The 19286-nt window shown below is 42.8% G+C and overlaps 1 protein-coding gene across 23 annotated transcripts in view; it reads left to right on the forward strand.

Annotated features, from left to right (window-relative positions):
• Nucleotides 1-19286, forward strand: part of CACNA1B (calcium voltage-gated channel subunit alpha1 B) — a 244247-nt gene that overhangs the window by 201134 nt on the left and 23827 nt on the right. For 16 of the 23 annotated variants that reach the window (XR_009215331.1, XR_009215329.1, XM_058445703.1 and 13 more), the window contains one exon: nt 16419-16546. Coding sequence is in view for 19 of the 23 variants with exons in the window: in XM_058445703.1 (XP_058301686.1) it covers nt 16419-16546 (128 nt within the window). In the remaining 4 variants the exon portion in view is untranslated. The remainder of the gene's footprint in view (nt 1-16418; nt 16547-19286) is intronic. The other 7 variants (XR_009215330.1, XR_009215332.1, XM_058445718.1 and 4 more) reach the window with 1 other exon arrangement.

The raw sequence follows: 19286 nt of genomic DNA on the forward strand, positions 1-19286 counted from the left end.
TGAGAACACGTTTTAGGATACAGGTATTTGAAAAAGGGAGCCGGAAAAGTAGGCGATGTGAGCAGAGTGGGACGTGTGAGGTGGAGACTCGGGAGGCAGTGAGTGATGCCATCGGTAAACATCATTGCCGTCATTACATTATCATTGCAAGACCATTACATTAACATTAGCATGATCACTGGTGATAAGCATGTTTAGCATGATTTATGGAACAAGGAGATGAGCTGATGGGTTAGAAGGTTCAGGAATGGAGAGGGCAGGCAGTGGTCGTCCCATCTCTGTGGATCTTAAAAGCAACAAGAGTGATAACAAGAATAGAAGTGGAGACACAAACAGCAAGCCAGGTGCTAAGTTTTTCGTGAAGGAAGGGGAAACTTAATAAATGACGTGAGCCCCAGAGAACAGGTTTTTAAAGAAGAGACCAGAGGGGACATCCATCCCTTAGATGTTTGAGCCAGAGCAAGAACAAGTGGAGAGCACTCAGGGGAGATGGAGATATAAGGATTTGTGCTGATGGCAGACTGGGAGCTTTGCAGGGTGCAGTAGGAGGTTGAGGTGGTTGGGAATGATGTGCACTTGAGACAGGTGAGCTTACACTTAGATAGAGAAATATAGAAGAACTTACAAAACTGTGTTTCACTACTTGCTAGAAACCAAGGGAAGGATTTCCATGTTTGAGTCATCTCCTGATCCCTCCGAAGACCCCTTGTGGGCAGCAGGGAGGGTGGGCTTTTTGGAGAATCACTTTCCCGAGGCTTTGGTCTCTATACTGTTCAAAGACATCTGGTGCTATAAGAACCAGCACACCTGTGGGCACAAAGCCAGACCTACTAGCCTGACCTTACCATGCACCTGGCTGCAGAGATGGGGTTCCACAGAAAGCCACATTCATGATACCACACCACTTACCGGGCCAGCACTCCCTAGACATGTCCAGGATGAGTCGAGGAATCCTTGGGTTTAGCTGTCACTCCTGTGCAGAGAAGAGGGTATTTCGTGGCCACTGTCCTTTGTTCTTGTCCCCATGGACCTCAGTCATGGTTCTTGGCTAACCCTGGTGTCTCCTTACTGGAACTGTAATCCTAATCCTTCTGGTACTTCCCTCACAGATTGGACATGCTGGGCAACTCATGCTTTGAAACACTTGGATGTGGTTTGGTCTGATAGAGAAGTGACATGGAAAAAATGAGACTGTGAATTTGGGATGGGTGGCAGGACTTGGTTAGGTTGGAATTTGGTTCCGTTAATTGGAATAGAGGGTGCTGACGGAAGAATAGGGAATGAGGTTGTTCATGACAGCCTGCTGATAATCACTGAATCAGGCACTATGCAGAGTCTTATGAATACATTAAGTATTTTAGTCTCTGTGACAGTCCTGAGATTGGTATTATTATTATTATTATTATTATTATTACAATGAAGAAATGGAGGTTTAGAGATGTTAAATATCTTAGCCCGAGTTTAGAACTTAAGCTTTTGAAATGGACAAATTCCTAGAAAGACACAAATTATCATAACTGACTGAATTAAGTAGAAAATCTGAATAGACCTGTAACAAGTAAGAAGATTGAATCAGTAATCGAAAACTTCCCAATAAAGAGAAGCCCAAGACCATATAATGGCAAAGGGACACTCTTTGCTGGGAAAACGGGACATCCACATACAAAATAATGGAGTTGGACTCCTGCCTTATACCAAATACAAAAATTAACATAACATTAAATAACTAAATGTAAGAGCTGTAACTATAAAGCTCTTAGAAGAAAACAGTGGATAAATCTTTATGACGTTTTACTTAGTAACAGAGTCTTAGATTTGACACCAGAATCACAATAAAAGAAAAAATAAATTTGTCTACTCAAAATTAAAAACTTTTGTGTATCAAAGGACACTATCAACAGAATGAAAAGGCAACTCAAGGAATTGGAGAAAATATTTGCAAATTACATTTCTGATAAAGGGTTAATATCAGAACTGTTGAAAGAAAATCTTTAGCCAAATTAAATTTAACAGAGTTTAATTGAGCAAAGAATGATTTGCAAGTTGTGCAGCCTCCTGAGTCTGAGTAGGCTCAGAGACTCCAACACAGCCACATGGCAGAAGAGGATTTATGGACAGAAAAAGGAATATGATGTACAGAAAATGGAAGTGAGGTACAGAAACAGTTGATTGGTTACAGCTTAGCATTTGCCTTATTTGAACACAGAACAATTAGCTCCCTTTGTTTGGCCAAAACTTGATGATTGGCATGATAATAGGTTACAAAGTCTGTTTACACTTCCATTTAGGTTATAGTTCACTAGGTACAGAGAAACCTTTAGGCTGAACTTAAAATATATAAGGAGGCAGCTTTAGGCTAAACTTGATTTAACAAAATGTATAAAGAACTTCTACAACTCAACAGCAAAAATAAAACAACCCAATTAAGAAATGAGAGGTAACATCAGCACGATGGCTGACCTTCCCCCTAGTGCTTGTCCTTCTCAAAAAGACAACAATGAACAAAAAATTACATTTTAATGAAAATAACTGAGGGAGAGTCTCGGAGTACATCAGAGGTATAACAGAGACACTGGTGAGCACAGAAACTTGGGATGGCCACTTAGAGAATGGAAGGAAACACCAAGCAAACACCACCACCCCATCCCGCAACTGGGATCAGCTGAGACCTAGGAGAGCTTTTCCCTTTGGTGAGGAGGTAAGCAAGAGGATCCCAGCAGCCCCCATCACCACCTCGGACACCTACGGACCCTACCACTTGGGTCCCCTGCAGTCCTCAAGGCACTAAGCTCAGCTGAGGGAGCTGCCTGGAGTCCACACACCTGTGCTCCCGCCAGAGACAAAGCCAACACTGCTCAGCCCCTGTGGCCCATGTGGCTACTGTGCTCCACTACCTAGGAATTGGAACTAGAGCGGGAGTGTGACTTGCTCCTGGAGTAGCCGCAGCTTCCCTTTATCCCTGAGGCAAAACTGCCATCAAACTAACTGAGACTGGTGGCTGACATCCCCAAGCTGAGCTGCAAGCAGCTGTTACACCCTTCCCTAGGGGGCCAAGTGGAGGTGGAGCTGCTTTATCTGCCCTTCCCCTCCATGCCCATAGGCCAGAGCTGAAGTGGTACCCTGCCTCCTGGGAAAACAGTACCTTGGCCACTCAGAGCGGTCACACCTCCCCAGTGTCTAAGTTGAAGCAGTTCCCTGCATCCCAGGAAATGGTGCATTGGCCACCCAGAGCAGTCACATCCCCCAAGCCTGAGCTGAAGTGGCACATTGCCCCTGCCCCCCACCCCTGGGAATCAGTGCCCTGGCTGAACTGAGGGCTGTGCATCCCAGGGCTGAACTGACACGGTACCCTGCCATCCCAGATAAATAAAGCATTGGCTCAGCTGAGACACCCAGCCCCATAGGCCAAACAGCTCTAGTGCCCTGCTTCCCTGGAGCTAGACTTGCCCCCTAGAGTCGGAGCTGCTGAGACAGACCTGGGGAGTGGAGTTCCCTGCATCCTCAGGGCTCAAATGACAGCTGTGCTCTGCCATTCTAGGGTACTTGCTGCTGCTACACCTGGTCTCACAGAACCTGGGATACTGCTAAGCCCTACCATCCCATGGTCTAGAGTAACCACTACATGGTGCCTTTTCCCCTGGGACCCAAGATGCCACTAACCCCTATTGGTTCAGCGTCCTGAATTGCAGCTGTATCCAACTTCTCAGGCCCAAAACTCCAGAGCACCCCTTCTTCCTGAATTGGACCAGTGCTATGCCCTGCCCCCACCCCACCCAGGAGTAGAATCACAGCTGTAATCTCGCCCCCCTGGGCCTGAGCTGCTAGGGAATGGCTTAGAGTCAGATCCTGGCACTGTGGGCAATGTACACCCAACTCTGCCCCAGGGAGCAAACCTCTACCCCCAACACCCAGGTGCCACAATAAGTTCATGAGATTCTAAGTATAGGACCCCAGCTCCACAGCCACTCTGAGCACCTGCACCTGGAGCCCAGTGGTGCTGCAGCTGATTGCAGGCCATTAGACCTGATACCAAGAGGTGTCCCCTCAGCTAAGTCTTCCCATTGTGGGGAAAACAAAAATAACAGGACCCCAAAAGTCCTTGACACTGAGGACATTTACAGCCTACACTGCCACTTCTGCTGCCACAAACTTCTACACCCTGGACAACTGAAGTGCCCACAGTTACTGCTAATGTCGAATGTAGCTAAAGAAGTTGTAGGGAGACTATACCACTGCACCTGGAAACAGAGTAACTATGCCCTTCCCAGCTGGCACACTAAAACCCAACTGTACTGTACAAAGTTTGGAAGAGGTGATTTGTTCTACCAGATGTACAGACATCAAGGGACACAAGACACTTGAAAAAGCAAGGAAATCGCCAGGCATGGTGGCTCATGCCTGTAATCCCAGCACTTTGGGAGGCTGAGGCGGGCGGATCATGAGGTCAGGAGATCGAGACCATCCTGGCTAACATGGTGAAACCCCATCTCTACTAAAAATACAGAAAAATTAGCCAGGCGCGGTGGCAGGCACCTGTAGTCCCAGCTACTCGGGAGGCTGAGGCAGGAGGATGGCGTGAACTGGGGAGGCAGAGCTTGCAGTGAGCCGAGATCACGCCACTGCACTCCAGCCTGGGCGACAGAGCGAGACTCCATCTCAAAGAAAAAAAAAAAGCAAGGAAATCTGACATCACCCAAGGAACATAACTCTTTAGTAGTAGACCCTAGTAAAAACTAAATTTAAAAACTGCCAGAAAAGGGATTCAAAATAATGTTCTTAAAGAAGTGCAACAAGATACAAGAAAATACAGATAGAGAATGCAATGAAATCAGAAATGCAATTGACAATATAAATGAAAAATTCAACAAAGAGATAGGAATCATAAAAAAAGAACCAGGCAGAAATCCTGTAGCTGACAAATTCAATGAATGAAATTAAAAATAAAAACCAACAATAGAGAGCTTCAACAGTGAATCTGATCAAGCAGAAGAAAAAAGAAATCTCTGAACTTGAAAACAGGTCATTTGAAATTAATCAGTCAGAGGGAAAGAAAAGAAATAATTCAAAAGAGTGAAGAAAAGCCTTCAAGAATTATGGAGCACGATTAAGCAAAAAAATATTTTATGGGTATTTAGAAGGAAAAGAGAAGAGAAAAGGTATAGAAAATCTATTTAATAAAGTAATAGCTGGAAAATTCCCAAGTCTGGGGAGTGATGTGGACATCCAAATCCAAGAAGCTCAACAGTCCTCCAATAGATTCAACCAAAAAGGTTCTCCCCAGGACATGTTATGGTCAAATTCTCAAAAGTCAAAGAGAAGAGAAAATTCTAAAAACAGCAAGAGAAAAGCATCAAGTCACATATAACAGAATCCCCCATTAGACTGAAAGCAGATTTCTCTGCAGAAATTTTATAGACCAGGAGAGAATGGAATGGAACGATATATTCAAAGTGGTAAAAGGAAAACAAAAAACAAACTGTCAGTCAAGAATACTATACCCAGCAAAGCTATCCTTCAGAAATGAGGGAGAAATAAAGTCTTTCCCAGACAAGCAAGAAGTGAGGGAATTCATCACCACTAGACCAGCCTTACAAGAAATACACAAGGGAGTCCTACATCTGGAAGCAAAGACATGATAATTACTCTCGTGAAAACACACAAAAATATAAAACTTGCTGGTAGAGTGAGTTTCACAAAAGAGAGAAAATAATCAAACCTTATTATTACAGAAAACCACTAAACTGTAATGATAAATAATGAGAGGAAGAAAAGAAGAAAGGATATACAAAACAACCAGGAAACAATTAACAAAATGACAGAAATAAGTCCTACCTATAAATGATAACCTTACATGTAAATGGATTAAATTCCCCCACTTAAAGTTTATAAACTGGCTGAATAGATTTTTTAAATGACCCAACTATATACTGCCTACAAGAAGCTCACATCAGCTATAAAGACACATATAGAGTGAAAGTAAAGGGATGAAAAACATATTCCACATAAACAGAAACCAAATTGAGCAGGAGTGCTATACTTACATCAGACAAAGCAGACTTTAAGTCAAAAACTCTGAAAAGAAGCCCAGTGTGGTGGTGCATACTTGTAGTCCCAGCGACTTGGGAGGCTGAGGTGGAAAGATTGCTTGAGTCCAGGAGTTCAAGGTGGTAGTGTGCTGTGATTACACTTGTGAGTAGCCACTACACTCCAGCCTGGGCAACATACCAAGACCACATCTCTTTAAGAAAAAAAATTTTAGGGCAAGGAATATCATTATATAATGATAAAGGAATCAACTCAGCAAGAAAATACAACAATTGTCAATATATATGGACCCAACAGTAGAGCACCCAGACAATATTATTATATAAAAACAAATATTATTAGATCCAAAAAGAGAGATAGATTCCAGCACAGTGTCATTTGCGGATTTCTGCACCCCATGCTCAGCATTGAACAGATCATCTAGACAGAAAATCAACAACAAAAACCCATGTTGGCTTTAAACTGCCTTTTAGTCGAAATGGACCTAACAGACATTTCCAGAACTTTTCATCCAACCGTTGCATGGTACACATTAGCTTCATCATCACGTGGAAGATTATCTAGGAGAGATCAGATGTTAGGCCACAAAACAAGTCTCCACAAATGTAAAATAACTGAAATCATATCAAGTATTTTTTCTAACAAAAATAAAATAAAACTAGAAATCAATAACAAGGGGAGCTTTTGAAATTGTACAAATTCATGAAAATTAACATTCTTCTGAATGACAGATGGGCCAAGGAAGAAATTAAGAAGGCAGTTTTACAATTTGGCCTGGCACAGTGGCTCACGCCTGTAATCCCAGCACTTTGGGAGGCTGAGGCGGGTGGATCGTTTGAGGTCAGGAGTTCGAGACCAGCCTGGCTATCATGGTAAAACCCTGTCTCTACTTAAAACATAAAAATTAGTGGGCGTGGTGGCGGGTGCCTGTAATCCCAGGTACTCAGGAGGCTGAGGCAGGAGAATCACTTGAACCTGGGAGGCAGAGTTTGCAGTGAGCCAAGATTGCACCACTGCACTCCAGTCTGGGTGACAGAGTGAGACTCTGTCTCAAAAAAAAAAAAAAAAAAAGAAAAGCAAAAAAGAAGGCTGGGTGCAGTGGCTGACACCTATAGTCCCAGCACTTTGGGAGGCCGAGGTGGGTGGATCACGAGGTCAAGAGATCGAGACCATCCTGGCCAACATGGTGAAACCCCATCTCTACTAAAAATACAAAAATTAGCCGAGTGTGGTAGCACGCGCCTGTAGTCCCAGCTACTTGGGAGGCTGAGGCAGGAGAATCGCTTGAACCCGGGAGGTGGAGGTTGCAGTGAGCCGAGATCGTACCACTGCACTCCAGCCTGGTGACAGGGTGGGACTCTATCTCAAAAAAAAAAAAAAAAAAAAAAAAGACAAAAGGAAAAAGAGAAGAAAGAAATTATTGAAACAATAAAAATAGAAACACGTCATGATAACTTGAACCAGCAGGCAGGGTAGGTGGAGAAGAAACATAGCATGCCAAAACTTATGGGATACAGTAAAAGCAGTATGAAACAGGAATTTTATAGCAATAAAAGCCTACATCAGAAACACACAAAGATTTCAAATAAATGACTTAATGATGCATCTCAAGGAACTAGGAATAAAACCCAAACCAGGCCGAAAATTAGTAGAGGAACAAAAATAATAAAGATCAGAGCAAGAGCAAAAAGAAACAATATTGAGATGAAAACATTACAAAAGATCAATGAAATGAAAATGTAGCCAGGTGCGGTGGCTCACACCTGTAATCCCAGCACTTTGGGAGGCCGTGGCAAGTGGATCACTTGAGGTTAGGAGTTCGAGACCAGCCTGGCCAACATGGTGAAACCCCATCTCTACTAAAAGTACAAAAATTAGCCAGGTGTGTTGGCGGGCCTCTGTAAGCCCATCTACTTGGGAGGCTGAGGCAGGAGAATTGCTTGAACCCAGGAGGCGGAAGTTGCAGTGAGCCGAGATTATGCCACTGCACTCCAGCCTGGGTGACAAAGCCAGACTCTGTCTCAAAAAAAAAAAAAAATTGTTTTTTTGAAAAGGTAATTGACAAACCATTAGCTAGACTAAACAAGAAAATATGCAAATAAATAATTCAGAAATATAAAAGGAGACAGTACAACTAATATCATAGAAATACGAAGGATCATTAGTGACTATTATGAACAACTATACACCAACACATTAGAAAACCTAGCGGAAATGGATAAATTCCTGGATGCATGGAACCCATCAAGATTGAACCAAGAAGAAAAGAAAACCTGAACAGACCAATTACTGTAATGAGATTGAATCTGTAATTTAAAAATCTCCCATTGGCTGGGGATGGTGGCTTACATTTGTAATCCCAGCACTTTGTGAGGTCAAGGCAGGCAGATCGTGAGGTCAGGAGATCAAGACCATCCTGGCCAACATGGTGAAACCCCGTCTCTACTAAAATACAAAACAAAATTAGCCAGGCGTGGTGGTGCACGCCTGTGGTCCCAAGTACTCAGGAGGCTGAGGCAGGGGAATTTCTTGAACCTGGGAGGCAGAGGTTGTAGTGACCGGAGATCACGTCATTGTACTCCAGCCTGGGCAACAAGAGCGAAACTCCGTCTCAAAAAAAAAAAAAAAAAAAAATCCCATCAAAGAAAAGTCCAGGGTGTTTCACTAGAGAATTCTGCCAAACATTTAAAGAACTACCTGTTCTTCTCAACCTCTTCTAGAAAATTGAAGAAGAGGGAATTTTTCTAAACTCATTCTACAAGACCAGCATTACCCTAATATAAAAACCAGACAAGGACACAGCAGAAACAGAAACAAAAACAAAAAACACTAGAAAGAAAAAGGAAACTATAGGCCAATATTCCTGATGATCATAGATGCAAAAATTCTCAAGAAAAATAGTATTTTGTAGTAATTAGTAGTAACTGAATCCAGCAGCACATTTTAATTCACTGTGATCAAATGGGATTTATTCCTGGGATGTAAGGATGGTTCAATATAAGTAAACCAGTAATCAACATAATACATCACATCAACAGAATGAAGGACAAAAACAATATTATCATCTCGATAGACACAGAAAAAAAGTTTGATAAAATTCAACATCCCTTCATAATGAAAACTCAACAAGTTAGGTTGGAAGATACCTCAACACAATAAAGGCTGTATATGACAAACCCACAGCCAATATCATACTGAATGGGGAAAAGATCTACAACAAGAAAGGATACCCACTTTCACGATTTTTATTCAACATAGTACTGGAAGTTCTAGCCAGAGCAGTTATGTAAGAAAAAAAAATAAGTGGCATCCAAACTGGAAAGAAGGAAGTCAAATTGTTCCTGTTTGCAGACAACATGTCTTATATATAGAAAACCCTAAAAGCTCCACCAAAAAATTCTTAGAACTCATAAAGTAATTCAGTAAAATCAATGTACAAAAATCAGTAGTGTGTCTGTATACCAACAACAAACTAGCAGAAAAGAAATCAGTCTCATTTACAATAGTTACAAAAGAAATAACTAAGGAAGTGAAAGCTCTCTACAAAGAAAACTATAAAACATTGATGAAAGATACTGAAGAGGACACACAAAAAATAGAAAGACATTCGATGCTCATGGATTGGAAGAATTAATATTGTGAAAAGGACCATACAGATTTAATGCAATCCCTATCAAAATACCAATGACATTCTTCATAGAAATATAAAAAACAATCCTAAAATTAATACAGAACCACAAAAGACCCTGGATAGCTTAAATAATCTTGAGCAACAAGAACAAAGCTGGAGGCATCACACTACCAAACTTCGAAACAGCATGGTACTGGCATAAAAACAGAAACATAGACCAATGGAACAGAATAGAGAACTCAGAAATAAGTCTTTGTATTTACAGCCAACTGATTTTTAACAAAAGCACCAAGAACATTTATTGGAGCAGGACAGTCTCTTCAATAAACGATGGTAGGGAAACTGGATATCCACATGCAGAAAAATGCAACTCAAACCCTATCTCTTGCTATATACAAAAGCCAACTCAAAATGGATTGAAGACTTAAATGTAAGACTCAAAACCATGAATCTACTGGAAGAAAATACAGGGAAAACACTTCAGGACACTGGTCTGGGCAAAAATTGTATGGAGAAGACCTCAAGAGCACAGGCAACCAAGGCACAAATAGACAAATGGGATTGCATTTCAGTAAAAAGCTTCTGCACAGCCAGTGAAATAATCAGCAGAGTGACAAGACAACTTGCAGAATCAGAGAAAATATTTGCAAACTATTTATCTGACAAGCTATTAACATCCAGAATATACAAGGTGAGACTCAAACAACCCATCAGCAAAAAAAAAAAAAAAAAAATCAGATTAACAAATGGGCAAGTGAACTAAATAGACATCTCTCAAAAGAAGACATACGAATGGCCAGCTGGTATATGAAAAAGTGCTCAACATCTCTAATCATCAGGGAAATGCAAATCAAAACCACAGTGAGATACCATCTCACCCCAGTTAGAATGGCTGTTATCAAAAACACACACAAAAAATAACAAATACTCATGAGGATGGAGAGAAAGGAGAACTCTTATACACTGTTCGTAGGAAGCCTCCTCAGAAAACTGAAAATAGAACTACTGTGTGTGATCTAGCTATCCCACTACTGGGTATATATCCAAACGGAAGGAAATCAATTATGTCAGAGATATCTGGGCTCTCATGTTTATTGCCATACTATTCACAGTAGCCAAGATATGGAATCAACTTAAGTGTCCATCCACACATGAGTGGGCTTTTAAAATATTTTCTTTATACACAATGGAATACTATTTAGCCATAAAAAGAATGAAATTCTGCCGTTTGTGGCAACATGGATGAGCTTGGAGGTCATTATGTTAAGGCAAATAAGTCAGGTACAGAAAGATAAATATTGCATGTTCTCACTCATATGTGGAAGCTAAAAAAAAATTGCTCTCATAGAAGTGGAGAGTGGAATAGTGGTCACTAGAGGCAGGGAAGGTTAGGAGGACGGGGGATAGCCAAAGGTTGGTGAACAGATACAAAAGTACAGCTAGACAGGTGAAATAAGTTTGAGTCTTCTATATCACTATAAGGTGACTATAATTAACAACAGTTTGTTGAATATTTTCAAATATTTCAAGTATTTTCAAATAGGAGAGCAAATTTTGAATGCTCCCAACACAGAAATAAGTGTTTGAGGTGATGGGTATGCTAATTACTGTGATTTGATCATTACACATTTGTATACATGTATCAAAATATCATACTGTACCCCATAAATATGTACAATTATTGCATGTCAATTAAATAATGAAAGCAAAATAAAAATTTTTAAGAAAGAAATGGGCAAAGGGATTGAATTTAAAAAAAGGAACTGAATAAGTAAAACTAAGTAAATAGCTCCTATGGGGGGAACCAGCCCCCAGTATTTCAACGTAGGTTCTTTTCTATTTTTCCTAAGTGTCGACTGGTCTGAGAAATAAAGAGAAAGAGTACAAAAGAGAGAAATTTTACAGCTGGGCCTCCGGGGGTGACATCACCTATTGGTAGGTTCCGTGATGCCCCTTGAGCTGCAAAACCAGCAAGTTTTTATTAGAGATTTCAAAAGGGGAGAGGGGTACAAACAGGGAGTAAGTCATAAAGATCACATGCTTCAAAGGGCAATAAAAGATCACAAGGTCAGAGAGGCAGAGCAAGATCACAAGGCCAGGGCAAAATTAGAATTACTGATGAGGTTCCATGTCCCACTGTGCACGCATTGTCTTGATAAACATCTTAACAGGAAACCTGGTTTGAGAGCAGGCAATCGGTCTGACTAGAATTTGCCAGGCTGGAATGTCCTAATCCTAGCAAGCCTGAGGGCTCTGCAGGAGACCAGGGCGTATTTCATCCCTTATCTTCAACCACATAAGGCACACACTCCCAGAGCAGTGGTCCATAGGCCTACCCCTGGGAATGCATTCCTTTCCCAGGGTTATTCCTTGCTGGGAAAAGAATTCAGCGATATTTCTCCTATTCGCTTTCTGCAAGAAGAGAAATATGGCTCTGTTCTGCCCGGCCCTGCAGGCAGTCAGACCTTATGGTTATCTCCCTTGTTCCCTGAAAATCGCTGTTATCCTGTTCTTTTTTAGGATGCCCAGATTTCATGTCATTCAAATACACGTTTTACTAACAATTTGTACAGATAACCAATCATCACAGGGTCCTGAGGCAACATACATCCTCAGCTTATGAAGATGATGGGATTAAGAGATTAAAGACAGGCATAGGAAATTACAAGAGTATTGACTGGGGAAGTGATAAATGTCCATGAAATCTTCACAATTTATGTTCAGAGATTGCAGTAAAGACAGGCGTAAGAAATTATAAAAGTATTAATTTGGGGAACTAATAAATGTCCATGAAATCTTCACAATTTATGTTCTTCTGCCATGGCTTCAGCCGGTCCCTCCGTTCAGGGTCCCTGACTTCCCGCAACAAGCTCCTGCACAGCCAATGAAATAATCAACTGAATGACAAGACAACTTGCAGAATCAGAGAAAATATTTGCAAACTATTCATCTGACAAGTGATTAATATCCATTTCTCCAAATACAATGACCAATAAGCACATGAAAAAATATTCAACATCACTAATAATTAGGGAAATGCAAATCAAAACCACAGTGAAATACCACTTCACACCCAGTAGAATTGCTATTACTAAAGAAAAAAAGATAGAAAAAGAAAAGAGAATAGGCCAGGTGCAGTAGCTCACACCTATAATCTCAACACTTTGGGAGGCCGAGGTAGACAGATCACCTAAGGTCAGGAGTTCAAGACCAGCCTGGCCAAAATGGCAAAACCCTGTCTCTACTAAAAATACAAAAATTAGCTGGGCCTGGTGGTACATGTCTAATCCCAGGTACTCAGGAGGCTGAGGCATGAGAATCGCTTGAACCCAGGAGATGGAAGTTGCAGTGAGCCGAGATCATGCCTGGGCTACAGAGTGAGACTCTGTCTCAAAAAAAAAAAAAAAGAAGAAGAAGAAAGAAAAGAAAAGAAAAGAAAAAAGAAAATAGGCCAGGTGCAGTAGCTCAGGCCTGTAATCCCAGCACTTTGGGAGTCCAAGGCAGGCAGATCAGTTGAGGCCAGGAGTTCGAGACTAGCCTGGCCAACATGGTGAAATTCTGGCTCTACTAAAAATACAAAAATTAGCCTGGTGTGGTGGCACACACCTTTAATCCCAGCTACTCGGGAGGCTGAGGCACAAGAATCTCTTGAACTCAGGAGGCAGAGGTTGCAGTGAGCTGAGATCACGCCACTGTACTTCAGCTTAGGCGACACAGTGAGACTTTGTCCCAAAAAATAAAATAAAACCACACCTGTAATCCCAGCACTTTGGGAGGCTGAGGCGGCCAGATCACCTGAGGCCAGGAGTTCGAGACCAGCCTGGCCAACATGGTGAAACCCCGTTTCTACTAAAAATACAAAAATTAGCGGGGTGTGGTCTCATACACTTGTAATCCCAGCTACTCAGGAGGCTGAGGCAGAGAATTGCTTGAACCTGGGAGGTGGAGGCTGCAGTGACCCGACATCATGCCACTGCACTCCAGCCTGGGAGACAGAGCAAGACTCCATCTCAAAAAATAAATTAATTAATTAATAAATATTGGCAAAAATGTGGAGAAATTTCAACCTTTTTGCACTGGTGGGTAGACTGTAAAATGGTGGTGTGGAAAATAGTATGACAGTTCCTCAAAGGATTAATAAAAGTGAATTACAGAATGATCCAGTAATTCTACTCTTGGTATAGACCCAAAAGAAATCAAATCAGGGACTTCAACAGATATATGTCCACACATGCTCATAGCAGTGTTATTCACAATAGCCAAAAAGGAGAAAGGAACCTCAGTTTCCATCAACAGATGAATGGGTAAACAAAATGTATGAACATTCAATGGACTATAATTATTCAGCCTTAAAAAGGAAGGGAGTTCTGACACATTCTACAATGTGAATAAACCTTGAAGACATTATGTTAGGTAAAATAAGCTAGTCACAAAAGGACAGATCCTGTATGATTCCACTTATGTAAGTTACCTATAGTAGTCAAATTCATCGAGACAGTAAATAGAATGGTGGTTTCCAGGGGAGGATGGATGAGGAATTATTGTTTCATGGATACAGAGTTTCAGTTTGGGAATACGAAGAAAGTTTTGGAGATGGATGGTATTCATGGTTGCACAACAATGTGAATATACTTAATGCCACTGACCTCTATACTTAAAAATTGTTAAAATGGAAATTTTTTTGTTACGTATCTTTACTACAGTAAAAAAAAAAAAAAGAAGAAAATGAACACTCAAACTTCTCCCAAAAATACAAGAGGAGGAAACACTTCCTAACACATTCTATGAGGCCAGCATTACCCTTATATCATGTTCAAATATGCCACAAGAAAATTGCAGAATAATATCCCGTATGAATATTGATCCAAAGATCATCAACAAAAATACTAGCAAACTAATTCCAACAACACATTTCCCAATTTCAAAATGTACTAGAAAGTTACAGTAATCAAAACAATGTGGTACTGGCATAAAGATAGATACATAGACCAATTAAGTAGAATTAAAAGTCCAGAAATAAACTCAAATATCTGTGTTCAATTGACTTTTGACAGTTGTGCTAATGGGGGAAAGAATTGTCTTTCTTTCCATGGTAATTCAGTGAGGGAGAGAATAATCTTTTCAACAAATAATATGGAAAAACCTGGATATCCACATGCAAAAGAATGAGGTTGGACCACTACCTCACTCAATATACAAAATTATTTCAATCAATCAAAGACCTAATAGAATAGCAAAAATTATGAAACTATTAGAAGAATACATAAAGGGTAAATCCTCAAGACCTCAGAATTGGCGATGGATTCTTAGATTTGACACCAAAATCATGAGCAACCAAAGAAAAAATAGATAAATTGGACTACATCAAAATTTAAAACTTTTGTACGTCAAAGGACATTATCAAATATGTGGAAATACAATGTACAGAACAAAATGGTAGAAAATATTTGCAAATCACATATTTAATAAGGGGTTAATATTCAGCATATATAAAGAACTCCTACACCTCAACAACAAAAAACCAAACAACTCAATTTTTTAAATGGCAAGGGATAAGAGTAGGCATTTCTCTAAAAAAGATATACAAATGGCAAACAATCACATGAAAAGATATTCAACATCTTTGGTCATCAAGGAAATGCAAATCAAAACCACAATGAGATACCTCTTTACATCCACCATGACAGCTATAACAATAATTTTTCTAAAAATTGAAAATAACAAGTGTCGACAAGGATGTGGAGAAGGAGGAATTGTTGTACATTGCCAGTAGGAACGTAAAATGCACCAGCTGCTATGGAAGAAGTTTGGCAGTTCCTAAAAAAATGAAGCATAGAATTACCATATGACCCAGTAATTTCACTCCTAGGTATATACCCAAGAGAAATGAAAAGATATATCTGCATAGAAACTTGTACATGAATGTTTATGGCAACATTAATCATAATAGTCAAAAGGCAGAAACAACCCAAATGCCTATCAGTGAATGAATGAATGTGGTGTGTTACCACTGGAACATTATTCAGCCATAAAAAGAAGTGAAGTACTAACATATACTACAATATGGATGAACCTTGAAAACATTAAGCTAAGTGAAAGAAGCCAGACATAAAATCATTGTGTGGTTCCTTTATGTGAAATTCCAGAATAGACAAAGCCATAGAAACAGAAAGGAGATTGGTGGTTGCCAGGGGGTTGGCGGGGGGGGGGCGGGGATTGGGGTGGTGATTACCTAATGTGTATGAGATATTTTTCGGGAATGATGAAAAAAGTTTTGAAACGAGAGAGATGGTTGCACAATATTGTAAATACACTAAATGCCCCTGAACTGTACATTTTAAAATGGGTAATTGTATGTTATGTGACTTTAAACTTAATTTTAAAATAAGAACCCAAACTGTTGGCCTGTAGAGTCCAAACTGTTAACTGCAAGTCACTGATTTCATGGAAGGCCAGTCTGAGAGGGAAAGACAATGTGATCACAGAGAGGAAGGGAGGGTCATGGACAGGAAACTCCGGGGCGTGAAATAGGGCAAGACACTAGCATGTGGATTCCAGAACCCCGGGAAGGCAGGAAGTCTTGGAAGTCCCATGGGGAGAGCAGGTCCGGCATGCGCTGGTCAAATCAGAGTGACCCCTGCTATCCTGAGAGCTTCACACACACACTGGAGAGTGGTGGGGGGCGGCGGGGAGGGCAGGCTGAGGTCTCTCTATGTTACCTGCTCTCCTTCCTGTCCTGCAGATGTTGAACCTCTTTGTGGCTGTGATCATGGACAATTTTGAGTACCTTACGCGGGACTCTTCCATCCTAGGTCCTCACCACTTGGACGAGTTCATCCGGGTCTGGGCTGAATACGACCCGGCTGCGTGGTAAGTGAGCCCTGGTGCTCTGTGGTCCTTGGGGGTGGTCCATACCCATAGATCTTGGGATGGGCCTGGTGGCTTCAGACATGTTTCAAGTGAGCACCCCATCAGGTTTTGGTGTGGGGCCCAGGGATCTGTCCTGTTTTGTGTAAGAGCAGTGGTGTCCCCTCTGAGCAGCGCCTCCCTTTTCCGTCTCGTGTGCCTTTGCGCAGTGGCCTGGACTGCATAAAGTGATGAGAGTCTTTTGAGACCTTGAGTTCAGTTCCTTGGGAGGTACCCGGAGTCGTGGAAGGTTTTCAAGGGGTTTGTGAGACTCGGGTCGTCTGCCTAAATTACTGTCTTCTTTCAAGGCCTGTCATGTGAGGGCTCATGGAGGGCTTGTGGAAGAGTGTGTGGAGACAGCACAGCCATAGCGTCCTTGTGCAACTCGATGTGGGGTTTTAGGACATTCTCCCTAAGGGGCTCAGGAGTCTGCCTCTGCTCTTTCTTTTGAGGACAGGGGCCAACATGCACCTCTGTGTCCGAAGCCCCGGCTGCACATAGTGGGTGCTTGGTGAACTTTTTTGACATCAGATGAGCTACCAGGAAGGCTGTAGTGTGTTTAAGACCCTTGTCTATTATCTGTCATGGTGGGAAAGGTTTACTTGTTTCAAAGGCGAGGGGTGGTGCCTTTCCAGACAGAACAGGAGTCGCATGAAGGGCATGGTTTGGGTCAGAAGGTGAAACTGTTTGAGATCAGGATCCACGGGGGTCCCGTACAGCATGGCATCTCAGCAGGGCTGAGAGCTCATTCGGGAAGGAAGACAGGTCAGGCAGCATGGCTTCTCCATCTTTCTGTTTGTCCATTCCTCCCATCCTTCGTTCCTCATTTACTTGCTCGCTCACTCACTCACTCAAGCAGTGTCTACTGTGGGCTGCTCCCTGCAAGGCCACGAGGGCTGCTAGCACCTCACTCACAGTGTGTGCCCAGGAAATGGTCGTGGATGAGTAGCTCTCAGTGAGTGCGTAGACATCCACCACTCCCCGCGCCCCAGGGGGATGAGGGAACCGTGGGTGCCGCCGAGGCCTGCCTTCTCTCTCTGAGCTCCTCAGCCTGCCCAGGCCCCCTTGCACTCCTCTGCCCCCAGTGCCCTTGCTGGTGGAGGGCCGGCAGGACGTGGTCAGACCCCTCATGGTGAGGTCGTGCTGCCCACAGAGCTCCTGGGTTCTGCCCGGTTTTGCTTAAACTGCTGCTCAGCAGAGGGAGCCCTCCACGGACACAAAAGGCCTGGGAGCCTGACTAGACTTCCCCACCCTCCTATGCACTCAGCCTCCCCGGAGCACCCCCACCCTCCTAGTGAGGATCCAGAAGGTGCTGCACGGGGCCCTTCCCAGTCTGGACAAGGTCCGGAGCCACTGGCAGCATCGGGGGCCCTGGGACGGGGCCTCTCCTGTCCAGGCTCTTCCAGGCCCACGGCATCTCTGTGGGTGTTTTTCACTTGAGTGGGAAATATACAGTTTTTACGCAGTGCAAGACAGACGTAGAGGTTGTCTGTGTTTCACGGTGTATATGACAATTTCCGTGGCTTGCGAGAACCCTGTCATGTCTGATGCAGCAATATGTTTGCCCTATGATACTTAGTTCATGCTGGGAGGGGCAGGCTCAGGCACATTCACACAGGACCTGTGGTCAGGTAAGCCCAGTCGACGTGGGGGAGACTGACCACACTGAAGACCTAGACCTTGTTAGGCAAAGGGCAGGAGAGACTCCAGCCGAGGCAGGATGTAGGTGAGTTCTAGGCAGGTCACCCTGACTGTGTGGTCTAGAGAGTCGCTGCTTTTTCTGGGTGTATTTTTTCTGGAGGAGACTGTGTTGCAGAAAACAGAGATACTTTATAGCATGTAGTTAGTACTAAAGGGCAAAGGCAGATCAGCAAAGGCCCGTGAGAGGAAGACAACATTCCCCAATCTTTATGAGCTACGCCCGGGCCTTCCACGGTCAGCCGCGGACAAGAGCACAGGCAGGAAGAACGGGAAGTGGACTTGGGCCAGATGGCAGCTTGGTTACCATGCACAGTGGTACCATACCAAAGCCAGAGTCTCAGAGCAGGGGTCCTTGGAAGACATAGGCAGTCGGGGATATGAGAGGTGCTTATTGAAGAGTAAACGACAGAATACAAGCCTCACCCCAGAGATAGCACATACAAAATAATACACAAAACCTGTGGGCCTTGAAATAGCACAGATGTGACCTGTGAGCAACACATGATGCTGCCCCCACGAGCAGCCTGGGCTCACCCTACATAGCCCAAGATGGCCAGGACAGGCCGAGGGGCCCAGCAGAGGCAGCTGAGCAGATCGGGCCTGGATCCTGCATCCTGAGCAGAGCACAGGGCACTTTGAGCCTTTTTGGTGGCCTCCGTGACAAACGCAGTGATGAAGTCATTTCCCAGGGGACCACTCTATGGCTCGTCGTTCTTTGGGAGAAACTTTGAAACAACAAAATTTTAGGAAATTTCCTGAGTTGCGTGTGCACATGTGTGACTGTGCATGTGTGCACAAACAGGACATGTATGCATGTGCATGACTGTGTTGTGTGCGTGTTTCCACAGTGTGACCACATGCGCACTCTGTGCATGTGCACATGTGCATGTGTACACGTGTGTTGTGCATGCATGCACACAGATGTCGACATGTGTTTTATGCACATGTAGGCATGCACGTGTGTGCATGTTCACGTGTGTGTGCACATATGGTTGTATATATG

The sequence above is a fragment of the Hylobates moloch genome, unplaced genomic scaffold (genome assembly GCF_009828535.3).
Source record: "Hylobates moloch isolate HMO894 unplaced genomic scaffold, HMol_V3 SCAFFOLD_10, whole genome shotgun sequence".
Taxonomy (NCBI): Eukaryota; Metazoa; Chordata; class Mammalia; order Primates; family Hylobatidae; genus Hylobates; species Hylobates moloch.